Consider the following 17,297-nt stretch of genomic DNA (forward strand, 5'->3'; position numbering starts at 1 on the left):
TTTTTTATGGGTCCATTTAGTTGTTCTACCTCTGTTTGTGTTAGTTTAGGTAGGTAGTGTGGTTCTAGAAATTCATCCATTTCTTCTAGGTTTTTAAATTTGTTAGAATATAATTTCTCAGAGTAATCTGATATGATTCTTTTAATTTCAGTTGGGTCTGTTGTAATATCGCCCACCTCATTTCTTATTGGATTTATTTTCTTCCTATCCTGTTTTTCTTTTGTCAGCTTGGCCAGTGGTTTTTCAATTTTGTGAATTTTTTCAAAGAACCAACTTTTGGTCTTGTTAATACTTTCAATTATTTTTCTGTTTCATTTAGTTCTGCTCTCATTTTTATTGTTTTTCTTCTTTTGCCTGAGGGTTTCTTTTGTTGCTTTCTATTTGTTCAAGTTATAGGGATAATTCTTTGATTTCGGCCCTGTCTTCTTTTTGTATATGTGCATTTATTGTTATAAACTGTCCTCTGAGCACTGCTTCCACTGTGTCCCAAAGGTTCTGATAGGAAGTGTTCTCATTCCCATTGGATTCAATGAATTTCTTTATTCCATCCTTAATGTCTTCTATGATTCAGTCTTTTTGAGCACAGTGTTGCTCAGTTTCCAAGGTTTTAATTTCCTTTCCCTGCTTTTTCTGTTATTGATTTCTACTTTCATGGCCTTATGGTCTGAGAAGATGCTTTGTAATATTTCAATGTTTGGGATTCTGCTAAGGCTCCTTTATGACCTAATATGTGGTCTATTCTAGAGAGTGTTCCATGTGCACTAGAAAAGAAAGTACAGTTGGTTGCTATTGGGTGGAGTGTTCTGTGTATGTCTATGAGGTCATATTGGTTTATTGTGGCATTTATATCTTCCATGTCTTTATTGAGCTTCTTTCTGGATGTCCTGTCCTTCACTGAAAATGGTGTGTTGAAGTCTCCTACTATTATTGTGGAGCGGTCTATCTCCCTTTTCAATGCTGTTAGAGTTTGTCTCATATGTCTTGCAGCCCTGTATTTGGGTGCGTAAATATTTAATATGGCTATATCTTCTTGGTGTATTGTCCCTTTAATCTTTACACAGTGTTCTTCCTTATCCTTTATGATGGATTTAACTTTAAAGTCTATTTTGTCAGAAATTTATATTGCTGCTCCTGCTCTTTTTTGCTTGATATATTTTTTTCCATCCTTTGAGTTTTAGTTTGTTTTTGTCTCTAATTTTAAGGTGTGTCTCTTGTAGGCAGCATATACATGGACCGTGTTTTTTAATCCATTCTGCCACTCTCTGTCCCTTTATTGGTGCATTTAGGCCATTTACATTCACCATAATTATGGATAGGTATGAATTTAGTGCTATCACTTTGATGTCTTTTTTTGTGTGTTGTTGACAGTTTCTTTTTCCTTTTTAATTGTATGTGCTAAGTAAATTATCTTTATATATTTTCCTTTCTTCCTGTTCATTGGTGTTGATTTTGTTTGTCCTGAGTCTCTATTTTTTTCTGGTATTTTATTTTGGTGAGCAGGATAGTTTGTCTCCTTTGTGGTTAGCTTATTGTTTACCTCTTTTTTCTAAATTTAAACCTAACTTTTATTTCTTTGTATAGCCTTATCTTCCTCTCCGTTTGGAAGATCTATAACTGAATTTCTCAGTCCCTCTTTATTATTTTAATGCTGTCCTCTTTTACATAATAACATCACTGTTACCCTGTTTTGAGCATTTTTTTATCTTGATTTTTTTTTTTTTTTATTATTTCCCTGTCAAGGTTGACTTCTGATTGCTCTACCCAGTGTTGTAGAGTGTTGGGTAGATACCTGATATTATTGATTTTCTAACCAAAGAACTCCCTTTAGTATTCCTTGTGGTTTTGGTTTGGTTTTTACAAATTCCCTAAACTTCTGTTTATCTGGAAATGTCCTAATTTCACCTTCATATCTGAAACACAGTTTTGCTGCATACTTGATTCTTGGGTGACAATTTTTTTCCTTCAATTTTTAATATAAATCATCCCATTGCCTTCTTGCCTGCATGGTTTCTGCTGAGTACTCTGAACTTATTGGCTCTCCTTTTTAGATGACTTTTTGTTTATCCCTAGCTGCTCTTAAAAATTCTCTCTTTATCTTTCATTTTGTCAAGTGTGATTGTAATATGTCTTGGTGACTTTCTTTTAACATCTACCTTACGTGGAGTTCAATGAGCAGCTTGGATAGATATCTTCTCATCTTTCACGATATTAGGGAAGTTTTCTGCCAACAAACCTTCAAGAATTCTCCATGAATTTTCTGTTATCCCTCCCTGTTCTGGTACTCCAATCACTCGTAGGTTATTTCTCTTGAGAGAGTCCCACATGATTCTTAAGGTTTCTCCTTTTTTTAAATTCTTTCATCTGATTTTTCTTCAAATGTATTAGCGCCAAGTGCTTTATCTTCAAGTTCAAAAGTTTTGCCTTCTGCTTGCTCAAGTCTGCTTCTCTGACTTGCTATTGATTTGTTTAGTCTGGTAATTTTATTATTCATCTTCTGAATTTCTGATTGTTTTCTGTCTAGAGATTTATCCAGCTTATGAAATTTTTCATTATGTTCCTGAATAACCTTTTTAATATCTTCTGTTGCTTTTTCTGTGTGTTCCTTGGTTTGTTCTGCATATTGCCTGATGTCTTGAAGGGTTCTGTATATTAATCTTTTATAGCCTGCCTCTGGTAATTCCAGGAAGGCACTTTCATCTAGAAGATCCTTTGAATCTTTGTTTTGATAGCTTGTTGAGGAGACCATGGTCTGTTTCTTTATGTGACTTGATACTGACTGTTGTCTCCGAGCCACCTATAAGTTATTGTCTTAGTTTATGCTTGCTTACTGTGTGGTAGCTTGCTGCTTTCTTTTGTTTTGATATGCCCAAAGGGGTTGCTTGAGTGAGCTAGCTTGATTATTTTCACCTTTGGAGCTCTGACTTCCTGTCCCCAGATGGCTAGAGCTGTTATCAGGTATATCAGTCTATGAGTCCATTGACTTTTCTTGTATGAATTCAGCTCAGGTGTCCAGGTCGCTGATCATCAAGTGTGTGGTACAGGCTCTGTCCTACAGACTTAGTGGGGCAGGAGTGAATGGTGTAGGTAGCAGTATCTCGTTGCAGCAGGGGGCTGAGAATCATCCCCCAAGTGTCTCTGAGGAAAACATGTCCCTGTTCCGTAGAGTGTACAGGTGGGTTGGTTCTGCAGATAGACCATGGGCACCTAATTTTTGGGGGTTGTAAGGACTGGGAGGTACCAGTTATCCTTGGACTCCTGTTGCTGGTGGCTGCATGACCTGAGTGGAGCCACCAGTCCATAGGTCCCTGATGTGGGTACTGAAAAAAAAAAAAAACCCCGTTTAATAGGCAAAACAATGTCAAACATCAAACACCCTCCTCTCCACTGCACAGCTGAAATGGTTGTAGTCTGCAAACAAGGGCCTATTCTCCTGAAATAGGCCCACACATGTTCATGCAGTGGGGAAACTTACTCCAAGTCCACGGACTGTTTATGACTGGACAGGAGCCGCTTCAGTCCTGAGCTCCCCGTTAGTGGAGCTGGCAAATTATCTTTTCCCCCAATCGCAATTTTATTCGTTCTCCAAGGCTGGGAGGATGGCTTTAGGCGTTTGACAGGGCCTATCTCTGGCCCAGAGAAGTTAGACGCTGAAGTTGGCTTTTGGAGCGGGGGGGGGGTGGAGGGGTAGGAGGGGCACGGTAAAATATACTCAAGTACTTAGCTTTTGGCGAGAGCACCGTTCTTCTCTGATTCTGGAGGTGTGAGTAGGCTGTGTGGCTTGCTGCTTCTCCCTGAGGAAACTGCAGCAGAATGCTAGTAGCAGCCCGCTGCCGCAGCTCCTGGGAATGGTACCTGAGGGCTCCCCGTGATTCAGATCTGGTAACTCCTCTCTGTTTCTGAACCATCTCTTTCTCCCCCTGCCCCTCAGTTTGATTTCTAAGCTTCCCTTTGATGTTCAGGTCTCCTAGCTTGTCATAAATATACTCATTTCACTTGTTTTTCCAGGTCTTTGTTGTAAATAGAGCTCTCTGGAAACGTCTGTTCCACCATCTGGGCTGCTCCTTTCTAAGCATTTTTTTTTTTTTTTTTTTTTTAGTTTTACTGTCCTTTAGGTGAAAGTTTACAGCACAAATTAGCTTTTCGTTCTAAATTTTATGCACAAATTGTTCTGTAACATTGGTTGCAATCCCTGTAATGTGTCAGCACTCTTCCCCTTTCCAACTGGGTTCTCCTTGTCCACTCATCCAGTTTTCCTATTCCTTTCAGCTCTCCTGTTTTTGATTTTGGCAGGTGTTGCCCATTTGGTCTTATGTACGTGATTGAACTAAGGAGCAGCTTCCTCAAGTGTGTTATTGTTTTATAGTCTGTCTAATCTTTGGCTGAAAGGTGGACTTGAGGAATGTCTTCAGTTCTAACTTAGCAGGGTTTCCAAGATCTATAGTCTTAGGGGTTCTTCCAGGCACTTTCAGAACAGTAAGTCTCCTCTTTTGTTTTTTTGGAATTCAAATTTTGTTTGATATTTTTCTCCTGCTCTGTCCAGGACCCTCTATTATGATCCCTGTCAGGGCAGTTTGTGGAGGTAGCCTGGCACCACCTAGTTCTTTTTTGGCTGAGGCTGAGGGAGGCTGTGGTTCATGTGGTCCATTAGTCCTTTGGACTAATATATCCCTTGTGTCTTTGGATTTTTTCATTCTCCATTGCTCTGGGTGGAATGCGACCAATATATGTATCTTAGATGGCCACTCACAAGCTTTTAAGACCCCAGATGCTTCTCACCAAAGTAGCATGTAGAACATTATCTTTATGAACTCCATTGTGCCAATCGACGTACATGTCCCCTGAGACTGTGATCCCCAAACCTCAGGCCCAGTAAATTGGTCCCTAGAGGTGTTTCTAGGAAGTGTCTATGATTTTACCTTGGTCAAGTTGTGATGACTTTCCCTGTATTGTATGTTGTGTTTCCCTTCACCAAAGTTATCACTTGACTATTATCTACTTTGTGATTTCCCCTCCCCATTGCTCTCCTCCCTCGTAACCATCAAAGATTCTTTTCTTCTGTGTATAAACCTTTTCTTGAGCTTTTAGAAAGTGATCTCATTCAATATTTCTTCTTTTGTGACAGATTCATGCGTATTGTGAGATGTTTTGTGGATTCATCCGTGTTCTTTATGTTAGGTAGTATTCCATTGAGTATATCTATTATGATTTGTTTATTCATTTATCTGTAGATGAGTACTTAGGTTGTTTCCATCTTTTTGCTATCGTGAGTAATGCAAGGCTCTATATCTTTATGTGAGCAGGCTGCCCCATCTTTCTTTAGAGGAACAGCTGGTAGATTCAAACCACTGACTTTCTGTTAGGAGCTGAGCACTTAACCACTGTGCCACCAGGGCTCTTGATTGGAGATGATGGATACTACTTTCTAGAGCAGGAAAGAACCCTCTTTTCCCCAACAGAAAGTAAGAAAGTAAAAAAGAAAAAGACTCCATTTATCAATTTACTTTTTTCATTTTTTTTTTTGCCCTACATATCATTTAATTATGAAATGAAAATTTCTCATTTTATTTTTATTAGGGAAACTATCTACTCAGAATTTCCCTTTGTTTGTATTAACCTACCTACTCATACTGTGAGGAAGGTTTTTTTTTTTTTTTACTTTTGTTCCTTTAAATACCCAAATTGACTTGTAAACACTCTCTTTACTCTTTCCTTCTGCTGGTTCTGTACCTGATTCCTTAACTATTCAGTATATATAAGAAGTGTTTAGGTCCCTATTTTCTCCTTTCCCTTATCAATGCTTAATTGTTGGCAAGCTTTGCAGACAGATATGATTCTACCATCATAACTTAGATTATTGTTGTTGATGTTGGCAACCTCATGTATAATAGAATGAACACTTTCCTAGTGTGTCAGTGCATCTCATTGAGGGTTTTCCTCATTTTTGCTGGTCCTCTACTTTACCTACTATAGGGTTGATATGAGTTAGAATCGACTTGACAGCAATGGGTGTTTTCTATTTTATCAAACATAATGTCTTTATTTAGGGATTGGTTTTTCCTGATGACATGTATAAATTAAGCCAGACAAATCCTCCTCCCTCACAGGAGCATTCTGCTTACATTGCTTCTAAGGCTGATTTGTTCATACTTCTCGCAATCCACGGTATATTCAACATTGCTTGCCAGCACCCCAATTTCAATGCATAAATTCTTCTGTCTTCTTTTGTCATTGTTCAGCTTTTGCATGCATTTGAGGTGATTGAAAAGACATGGCTTGGATCAGGTCGACCTCAGTCATTAAAGTGACATCTTTGCAGTTTAGAACTCTAAAGAGGTTTATTATTATTTTTTAGAAAATTGTCTCTTAATTGTTTTTTTCTTTTACCCTCCAAAATTATAGGCATCTTGATTTAGAATGGTGTAATTAAAATGCAAGGGAAGTGAAGGCAGTTTTGGGAACATCATTATTAAGCTAGGAAGTAAGGAAAGGTCAATTCACTTTGAAGAGACTATAGGCATGCATGAATGTGTAAGTGACAAGGGAATTTCTAGGTACATGTTGCTTCAAACTTTCTAAAGTTATTTCAGTGACAGTTTTATATGTATATTTTAATGCTATTTTTTTTGTTTCCAATTCTTTAGCCTTGCCCTGTGATCCCACTTTCATCACGGTTTATGCTCCCTGCAATGTGATATGCTCCGTTATTTTCCAGAATCGTTTTGATTATAATGATCAGAATTTTCTTAATTTGGTTAAAAAATCAACTGAAAACGTCAAGATTGTGAGCTCCCCTTGGATTCAGGTGAGGCCAATACCCTTTCTTTGAGAAGTGCAAAATTATGTAATGGACCAAGCTGTGAAATGAAAGTTTGAACACAAAAAACCTGGCCAGAGCTTAGCAACCTGGAGTAAACATCTGGGAAATATAACCAACCTCTTTATTTTACACAGAAGAAATTGAGATCTCAGAATACAGAGCTCTTTTCAATCCCATTGGCTCCCTACACAGTGGTTTTTCTCCTAAACCTCAAAGCCCAGTTTCCATAAAGTACTATGGTTACTGCCCCAAAAGCATGCCTAGAGCAGTCATTGGAGATCCAAGGCCCTTGCTGAAAGGCTTCCATTACCAGTAAGGCTTGTCCTTCGTTCAATTTGTGGTGACATATTCATCAGAAAACTTGGCAGAAATATTCTAACTTAGCATGTCAAAGAGGGACAATTTATAGGACAACCGATGTTACTAAGATAAGTTTGGTTATGCCTCATCTGGGATCCTAGATGACAAAATGATTGGGGCTTACAGGGTATAAACCATAAACAATCATCACAATTTTACCATGTTTAGCTGGCATATCCTGCACCCTGCCTAGATGACACTCGTGTGCTCTTAGAGAACTCACTTAGCTGCTCTGGTGTACAGGTATCTATCCACAAAATGTTCAGTTGGGTTTCATGGTATCTTCAATCTCCTCCCAGTTCTGAAACCCCAATTCTATTTCTATTTCAGCTTGATAGTAGTCATGAGTAGCTTTGTGGTCTATATCAATCACGTTGCTTAGACTTCTTTAACCTCCTCTGTCCTCATCAGTAAAGTGTGAATCGTAGTAATTTATGCCATTGGTAACTGAAATTTGTAGAAAAGTATTGATATAAAAAATGAGAGGATTGATATAAAGATTCCTTTTATACTATAGGAATAATATCTGAGTATCAGAAATGATGATCATCATTGATCATCTGGTCACTTTTCTGCCTGGAATCTTTCTATAAGCATAGAGAATTATGTGTAAAGTAAGAAACTCCAGCTCCAGATGGAGACATTTTCATTCATCTTTATAGCTCCAGTTTTAACCAGGTTTCCGCACATCATACCTATATATTATTTAAAAGATTTATATTTAATAAATGATGTTTTTCTCTTGTAGGTCTGTAATGCATTCCCTTTGCTCATTGATTATTTCCCAGGGAGTCATAAGAAATATATTAAGAATGATGCTAATGTAAAAAGTTATATTTTGGAGAAAGTGAAAGAACACCAAGAAAGCTTGGACATTAACAATCCTCGGGACTTTATCGATTGTTTCCTGATCAAAATGGAACAGGTAAGATGTCAGAGGCCATTCAGTTCTTTATTGCATTTCCATTTTGTGGTTAATTGCATAGTTCTGTACTTACTAGGGATGGTTAAATGTCAGGCAAGAAATTCTTGACAAGCACTTTTAGTACCTAGGTATGCATAGATCTGCGTTAAGCATCATAGAAGAAATAAATTGCTAAATAATTAGAGCATATAGACCCTGTTCTTTAGGTACTAATAATCTACTTAAAGAGAAGCAGAATGCACACCTCAGTGAAATGGAATCAATTTCAAACAAGATAAAATATAGGAAATACGATGGCAAAAAACAGAGATGCAAGTGATCATTGCCCACCGTGAGAAGGAAAGGCTTGACCTAGGTAAACTTTCTGCATGTCCTGAGGTTTGATGCAGATCTTACAATATTTTCAGTGAAGGACATGAAAGAGCATTACAGATGGGCTGAATGGTGTATTCAGAGGATGAGAGGTTTGTGATGTCAAAGAGATAAAGGAGTTGGAAGAGCAAAGCCTTCACGGAGTGTTCCCGAAGATGAATTTGGACAAATAGGGAATTGGCTGTTGATGTCTTTCAGGGAAACTGTAAACATAAATGCTGGCATGGAAAGATTTCATCTAATCAGGTAGCTAGTCTACGAGTCATGCCAGGATGAAATGCAAATAATTATTAAGGAAATCATTCTGGTACCTGTAAAAAAAACTCTGTATGATAAGAATGGAGCTCAAGGACCATCTGGGAGATTTTCCATTTATTTAGACTTGGTCTCAATAAGAGTGTGAACCCTGGAAATGCAGAGGTGTCTGAAATAAAATGAAAGTCGTTCATTATGTCATGTTCTCAGAGATCTAGGAAGAGAATCCGTGAGGCAGTGCCCAGGAAGTCAAAGAAGAAGCAATGTCTTAGAAGAAATGGATCAAATAAAATAGGGAAGTGAAGGATGTTGTATTCGGAAAGGCCTGTGAATTTAATTGAGATTTTGTGCTGGAAGAACCCTATAGAGTGTGGTTTTAGTAGAGAGGTGAGGGTGGGAGAAAAATAACAGGGGATTGTGTGGGAAACTGTAGTCATGAGACAAGACGTCATATTTGAGAAGTTTAGCAAAGAGATAATGATACACATGCCCTTTAGCAGTCATCCTCCATTTTGCCATAACCCTCCCCCGTGAATTTTAGGATAAGTTTCCCAATGTCTGCAGAAGACAGGATTTTGGATTTTGATTTTGATAGGAGATCTCCTTAAATCTGTAACTAGGTGTGGGAGTAATGCCATGTTAGCAATAAAAAATGTTAAGACTGATAAACATGAAATGTATTTCCACTTATATAACGTTCTTTAATTTCTTTCAACAAGGTTTGGTGTAATCTATCTTAATTTTGATAGGCTATGCACACATGGCCACTTAATCTTTAAATTCACTTGAACAGATGACAGTAGTAATATTGGTTTATAAGTGCTCTGCTCCTTTTTTGGCTTTAGAGCAATTTTGTGTTGATGAGTTAGAAAACAATGAAATTAATGTTGCCAAGGGAGTTGACTTGGTTTGCCTAACATGTACACCCATTGATAGGAGTAAATCAGTCTTAATGGGGTTAATTGTGTGATGTTAGATATGCCACAGGTCACCAGGAGATTTTAAGGAGCCTCATTAAAATAATGCTGCTCTAGTGTACTAGTCAGGAAAAGAGTTTTTCTTTAGGTATGTTGATGACTCCTTCAAGTCAATATTTCACGCTTTCCTTTTTGTATTGACTGTTCAGTGTCCCATCATCATCCCCTAGTCCTAAATCAACCTCACTTGTTTAGAAAAAACAATTTTTTTTTTATCAATTAAGATTGTGTTTGTTCTTCAATTAAACCAAATTAACAATACGCTTAATCACATAGTGGGTTTGTCTCATATTTACCTCACAAGGAGTCTCATGTTAGGCAGTCCAAGCAAGTACAAGAGCCTAGAAGCATCAAGGAGTCAAGTGTCTTGTGCTTGCCTTCACCAAACTCAATATATAGGCCTTTATCTTCATGCTTCAATCTTCTTGTCCCGAGATAATGTCTGTCCAACATGCACTTGCACATGTGGGTTTTGAATAAGAAGTAGGAAAGAGAAGAAGTTGTATCAGGGGACTTTTGCTCATATCTCATTGGCAAGAAATATGTTGTTTCACCCATATTACTGCTAAAGAAGCTGGGAAATGAAATTATTTTTCAAGTTTATGATAAAGGGTTATAAAATAAAGATTAGGTCAATTCATCTACAACCTCTGCCATGCCATACATTAGTTTATTTTAGAAAACTCTACTTTCAGTTTCTAAGTTTGCTTAGCTCTAGGACAACCTGAGTTGTTTTGGATGCATTGTCATTAAATATGCTGGCAAACTAATTTGTCAACATTTTGTCAAATCATTCCTAGGAAAAGCATACTCAACAGTCTGAATACAGTGTTGAAAATTTGTTGAACACAGTACATGATCTGCTTGGAGGAGCGTCACAGACAACAAGCACCACCTTGAGATACGGACTCCTGCTTCTGCTAAAGCACCCAGAGGTCACAGGTAAAACCACAGATGGTGGGCAAGATAAAATTCAGAAAGGAAGTTGGCAAGACACAGCTAATGTATTCCATCATGTTTCTCTTAGACAAGGCTCATAATTTAAAGTTCTGTGCCCCCAGGTGCAATTTGTCTAAATTTGATGAAGAGGTAAAAATGGGAGAACTTTGCTCAATAGGGGAGTTTCTTAGTTATCTAGTGCTGCTTTAGCAGAAATACCACAAGTGGATGGCTTTAGAAAACAGAAATTTATTCTCTCACAGTTTAGGAGGCTAGCAGTCTGAATTCGGGGCATCAGCTCCAGGGGAAGTTTTTCTCTCTGTGTCAGCTCTGGAAGAAGGTCCTTGTTATCAAACTTCCCCTTAGTCTAGGGGGCCCCAAGTTCAATGGACCTGCTCTGCTCCTAGCTCTCCTTACTTGGTGGTAATGAAGTCCCTATTCTCTCTGTTCATTTCTGTCTTTTATATCTCAAAAGAGATTGGCTCAAAATACAGCCTAATGCTGTAGATTGAGTCCTGCTGCCTCATTAATGTAACTGCCTCTAATACTGCCTCATTAACATCATAAACCAAAACTAAACCCATTGCCATTGTTGAGTGGATTGAGACTCACAGTGACGCTGTAGGACAGAATTGAACTGCCCGGTGGATTCAAATGCCAACCTTTTGGTGAACAGCCATAGCTCTTAACCAGGGTTTCCATTAACATCATTGAGGTTTGGAACAATAACACATGGGATAATCTCATCAGATCACAAAATGGTGGACAACCAGACAATACTGCATATCATGGCCTAGCCAAGCTGACACACATTCTTTTTTTATTAACTTTTATTGAGCTTCAAGTGGACGTTTACAAATCAAGTCAAACTGTCACATATCAGTTTATATACACCTTACTCCGTACTCCCACTTGCTCTCCCCCTAATGAGTCAACTCTTCCAGTCTCTCCTTTCGTGACAATTTTGCCAGCTTCCAACTCTCTCTATCCTCCCATCCCCCCTCCAGACAGGAGATGCCAACACAGTCTCAAGTGTCCACCTGATACAAATATCTCACTCTTCATCAGCATCTCTCTCCTACCCACTGACCAGTCCCTTTCATGTCTGATGAGTTGTCTTCGGGAATGGTTCCCGTCCTGGGCCAACAGAAGGTTTGGGGACCATGCCCGCCGGGATTCCTCTAGTCTCAGTCAGACCATTAAGTTGACACACATTTTTGAGGAACACAATTCAACCCATTACAGGGAAGGGCACTGAGAGAAGGAAAGGACAGTGTGGGCAGAACTAAACATGATAAAGCTCTGGTGCGGTGTCAGGATTCCATGGGAAGAGAGTTGCAGCAGGAAAATTTCAGGAAGGCTACTGGCCACCAGGCCTAGAAAGCAACCAGTTCCCAGTGGAGTGGGTGGATAAAGCTCATGTGAGGGAAGACCAAGAATGAAGGGGATGTGATCAATTATCTCAGGCTTCTGCACATCTCCAAAGAAGGTGAGACCATGGGTAACCTTGCTGATATTTGGAATACTGGAGGGATAGCTTCCAGCATCATAGCAACACAAAAGCCACCACAGTACAACAAACTGACAGACGGGTGGTAGTATGTATGCAATTCTCTCCGTCTAGGTGTACTTCTGGGCATATAACTTACATTTATAATGATATCGGGACAATTTCATAAGGCTTCATGTAATGCTGAATTTCTATAGCAATTGTGCCAGTTTTCTCCTTTTCATCAGTTCTTACTTTTGTCTTATCAGCTAAAGTCCAGGAAGAGATTGACCACGTGGTTGGCCAAAACCGGAGCCCCTGCATGCAGGACAGGAGCAGCATGCCCTACACGGATGCCGTAGTGCACGAGATCCAGAGATACACTGACCTCCTCCCCATGTCCCTGCCCCGCAGGGTGACCCGTGACATTAAATTCAGGAACTGCCTCATCCCCAAGGTAAGGTTTGTTTCTTCAAGTTCTCTTAAAGTTCCCATATTCACAGTATGATTTCAATCTTCGACAAACTCGGGTTGAGAAAAGTGCAAATATCACAAGTGTTGTATCCAGTTTGGGGCTACATGCTTTATTGCAGGCCTTGAGACCCGGCAGTGTAAGTCTTACAAATTTGTTCTGCTTCTTTAGGATTGCTTAGGTTTCTCCTTCCTGTTTACATGGCCAGATGAATTTTAGTATCAGTTGTAGTCAATTTCCCAAAACATTTCACTGGGATTTTAATTAGCGTGACTTTAAATTTGTAGATCAAATTGGAAAGAACTGACATGTTGAATCTCTCAATTCATGAATATGGTATATGCTACCAATTTATTTGGGCGTTCTTTACTTTTCTCAATAATGCTTTGTTTTCAGTGCAGTGGCTTGCACATCTTTTGTTAGCAGCTTTCCAAGGCCTTCTGACACATGGTGCCTACTTGCTCAAGCTACTCCATCCCACTTGAAGCCATCACATATTGCTATTATAATAAATAAAGAGAACTAAAATTTCTGTTTGGGACGGTAGGGCTGTGAGTTTGGTAAGGTTTCAAAAATTAAATCTAGTCCCAGATGACGTGACTATATATAGGAGATTGCAAATAATTCACAAAAAAAAGCTTCAAAAGCTAATAAACAAATTCATCAAATTAGCAAGAGTACAAGATCAACTTGCAAAAATCAGTTGTGTTTCTATAAACCAGCAATTAGCCACTAAAACATCTGCTAAGAAGCCAGACACAAAAGGTCACATGTTATGTTATTCATTTATATGGGGTTGGGAGAGGGGTAATGGGGATAAACTTAATGGTAGGAGGCTTACTTAGGAGTGAAGGTAAAGTTTTGGAATTAGAGGTAGTGTTTGCACAACATTGTGAACGTACTAAATGCCACTGAATTGTTCACTTTAAAATGGTTGATTTATCTTATATGAATTTCAGGCATATAATTATTAAAAACAAACAAATAAACAAATAAAAACAGACAGATAGTAGGTGGGATTTGGGCTTCCTATGGACTGTGATTTGTTGACAACTGATTTAAGACAGCCATACCCAAAAAGCTTTCTGCGATGATGGAAATGTCTTACATCTGTACTGTATAATACAGTAGCCAGTTCCTGAGTACCTGAAATAATTTTATTTATTTTTAATTGGTTTAAATTCAAATATTATTAGCAATGTATGACTAACAAAAAAACAAAAAACCAAACCTGTTGCTGTCAAGTAGATTCTGACTTATAGCGACCCTATAGGACAGAGTACAACTACCCATAGTGTTTCCAAGGAGAACCTGGCATATTCGAACTGCCCACATTTGGTTAGCAGCCACCGCACTTAACCACTATGCCACTAGGGTTTTCGTTATCAGTATTAACTACTGCTAAATAATTACTTCTAAAGATCGTTCGGCTTGTATTTCTTCCAAGACAGATTTGTTGGTTCTTTTGGCAGTCCATGATATATTCAGTATTCTTTGCCAACACCACAATTCAAAGGCACTGATACCTCATTGGTCTTCTTATTCATCATCCATCTTTGGCATGCATATGAGGCAATCAAATACACCATGGCTTGGGTCAGGAGCACCTTAGTCTTCAAGATGAAATCTTTGGGGTGAAGTGTGCCTTAGTCTTCAAGGTGACATCTTTGCTTTTCATGACTTTAAATAGGTCTTTTTGCAGCAGATTTGCCCAATGTCATTTGATTTATTGGCTGCTGTTTCCATGGAAGTTGACTGTGGATCCAAGTAAAATGAAATCCTTGAGAACGTCAATATTTTCTCTGTTTTTCATGATGTTGCTTATTGGTCCTGTTCTTAGGAGTTCTGTTTTCTTTATGTTTGATGTAATCCATACCGAAGGCTTTAGTCTTTGATCTTCATCAGTAAGTGCTTCAAGTCCTGTTCACTTTCAGCAAGCAAGGTAGTGTCACCTGCATAACGCAGGTTGTTACTGAATCTTCTTCCAATCCTGATAACTTGTTTTTCATATTGTCAAGCTTCTAACCTGTAACATACCATTTTCACCTATCAAATTGATGAAGACAAAAGCTGAAAAATGTTGTATTGGTGAGGATATGTGTAGATGAGTACTTGCATACACTGGTGGCTGAATTACTAAATAGTACATCTATTTGGAAGACAATTTGACAATATCTAGTATAATATAAAATTTAATATCTTATAATGGAAGAATTCAAATTCTTGATGTCTACTCCATGTACAATTGGAGGAGCAGCTAAATAAGTTTCATCATTGCTTGGAATAAAGGAATACTATAAACTATCTGTATATTCATCAAAAGTGAAATGGTTCTTTCATATTGTACAACATGAATAAGGCAGATGTATCTGTGTTCATAATGATCAGAGAAGCTAGACTTTATGAAGAAGAATGCAGCATTGAGATTGGAGGAAGACTGATTAACAACCTGTGATATGCAGATGACACAATCATACTTGCTGAAAGTAAAGAAATCGTGATGCACTTACTGGTGAAGATCAAAGACTATAGCCTTCAGCCTGAACCTCAGTACAAAAAAAGCAAAAATTCAACTTAACCAATAAGCAATATCATGATAAATTAAAAAATAAAATGTCAAAGTTGTGATGGATTTCATTTTACTTGGATCTTCAATCAATGCCCACGGAAGCAACAGTCAAGTAATCAAATGATGTTTTACATTGGGCAAATGTGCTGCAAAAGACCTCTTTAAAGTATTGAAAAGCAAAGACGTCACTTTGAGGACTATGGTGTGCCAGGTTTTTGGGGAACCCAATCCATGATATTTTCAGCTGCTTCATATGCATGGAAAAGTTGGGCAATGAATTAGGAAGACTGAAGAAGAATCAACGCCTTTGAATTATGCTGTTGGCTAAGAATATTGAACTATACCATGGACTGCCAAAAGAACGAACAAATCTGTCTTGGAAGATGAACTGCCAGAGTGCTGCTCCTTGGAAGCAAGGATGGCAACACTTCATCTCATGTACTTTGAACATGTTATCAGGAGGGATCAGTCCCGGGAGAAGGATACGATACTCAGTAAGGTAGCGGGTCAGCGAAAAAGAGGAAGACCCTCCATGTGATGGATTGACACTATGGCAGCAACAATGGGCTCAAACATAGGAAGGACTGTGAGGATGTCACAGGAAGGGGCAGTGTTTCATTCTATTGTACATAGGTTCGCTGTGAGTCAGAACCAACTTGACAGCACCTAACAACAAATAGAATGTATGTGTTTGTATGGGACAATATTCAAATCATTCAATAAATATAAAAATCAAGAGTGCTTGACATTCGGGTAAAGGAAAGAGGAAATTGAGAAGTGACATGAATGCGTATAGGTTCATCTGCCTGATGTGCATAAAATATTTTTGGAAGGGCATATTTCTGGAAGGACATATAACTAATTGGTGGGAATTGCTGTTTCTAGAAAGTCTAAATGGGGTTCTTTTGTTAAATGCAATGAAGTCATAGTTTTGACTACAAGTGCTCTTGTGTCTTGATGTATTCTATTTTTTAATAAAACTCACCCTTTTAAGTAAACTGTTCATTGAGTTTTCACAGTTATGTAACCACCACCACAATTGAGATATAAGACATTTCAATCACCATTCCCCAAAAAACTTCCCTCCTGCTGTTATTGCAACCAGTCCACTCCACCGCCTCCAGTTTTGTCTGTCTGTCCCTGCAGTTTTGCCTTTTCAAGAATGTTATATAATGAAATGTGACATAAATGGAATAATTTATAATCAGTCATAACTCTTTATCTCTGTTTCATTTTTTTTTTTCAGAATGTAGAATAAAATTCATTATAGGTGAAATACATGACAACTTCCTTATAAACTGATCAATAATATTCTGAGGATAGGAATATATAGGAGTCAGTGAATCATGGACAAATTTTATATACAATATCTAAGACATTCAGAAGGTCTGTCACCTAGATATTCATTACTTCCATTATAGTTGGAGGCTACTTTTGTAATATTATTATTACAGATATAAACCCCCCAAGATATAAAGAAAACCATCCTTGTTTACTACTTTATCTATCTGGGTGGAAATGTAACTGTGTTTCTTTGGATGTGTGTTTCCTCATCTATAGATCAAAGACATTAGGCTAAGTGATGTCCAGTATTTTACCAACTCCATGATTTCTGTATAACTAAGTCCAATGATACCTATTCATTCTAGGGCACAACCATATTAACTGCACTGTCTTCTGTGCTCCATGACAACAAAGAATTCCCTAACCCAGAGATGTTTGACCCTGGGCACTTTCTGGATGAGAGTGGCAACTTTAAGAAGAGTGATTACTTCATGCCTTTCTCAGCAGGTAATAGAAATTTGTATCCACCTGTAATTTGTGTCCACCAGACACTCGACTCAACGGCAATGGGTTGATGGGTTATCCACCTGTAATTTAGGGAACAGGGTACCTGTAAACGATCAGTTGAGGCTTGCATGGTGCCTATTTGGGGCTAGTAGAATTGCTGCTTGTATGTGATCTCAAGCACCATTCCCAATGCCATATGCTTTCCTATTCATGAAAAATTCTTAATATTGGGCCAGATTTTTTTAGTGAGTTTTGGGGGATGTGACCCAGTTCTCCCATAGTGAGAAAGTTAGGGAATGAGTTGATTGAATTCTGTCTCCAGATACATCAC

The 17,297-nt window shown here is 38.3% G+C and overlaps 1 protein-coding gene across 2 annotated transcripts in view; it reads left to right on the forward strand.

Moving 5' to 3' along the window:
- Positions 1-17,297, forward strand: part of LOC100673466 (cytochrome P450 2C19-like) — a 34,289-nt gene that overhangs the window by 8,921 nt on the left and 8,071 nt on the right. Inside the window, exons 4-8 of one of the 2 annotated variants that reach the window (XM_023546911.2) lie at positions 6,642-6,802; positions 7,926-8,102; positions 10,507-10,648; positions 12,404-12,591; positions 16,825-16,966. In XM_023546911.2, the coding sequence (XP_023402679.2) occupies positions 6,642-6,802; positions 7,926-8,102; positions 10,507-10,648; positions 12,404-12,591; positions 16,825-16,966 (810 nt within the window). The remainder of the gene's footprint in view (positions 1-6,641; positions 6,803-7,925; positions 8,103-10,506; positions 10,649-12,403; positions 12,592-16,824; positions 16,967-17,297) is intronic. The other variant, XM_064269559.1, reaches the window with a different exon arrangement.

The sequence above is a fragment of the Loxodonta africana genome, chromosome 16 (assembly GCF_030014295.1).
Source record: "Loxodonta africana isolate mLoxAfr1 chromosome 16, mLoxAfr1.hap2, whole genome shotgun sequence".
In the NCBI taxonomy this organism is placed as follows: domain Eukaryota; kingdom Metazoa; phylum Chordata; class Mammalia; order Proboscidea; family Elephantidae; genus Loxodonta; species Loxodonta africana.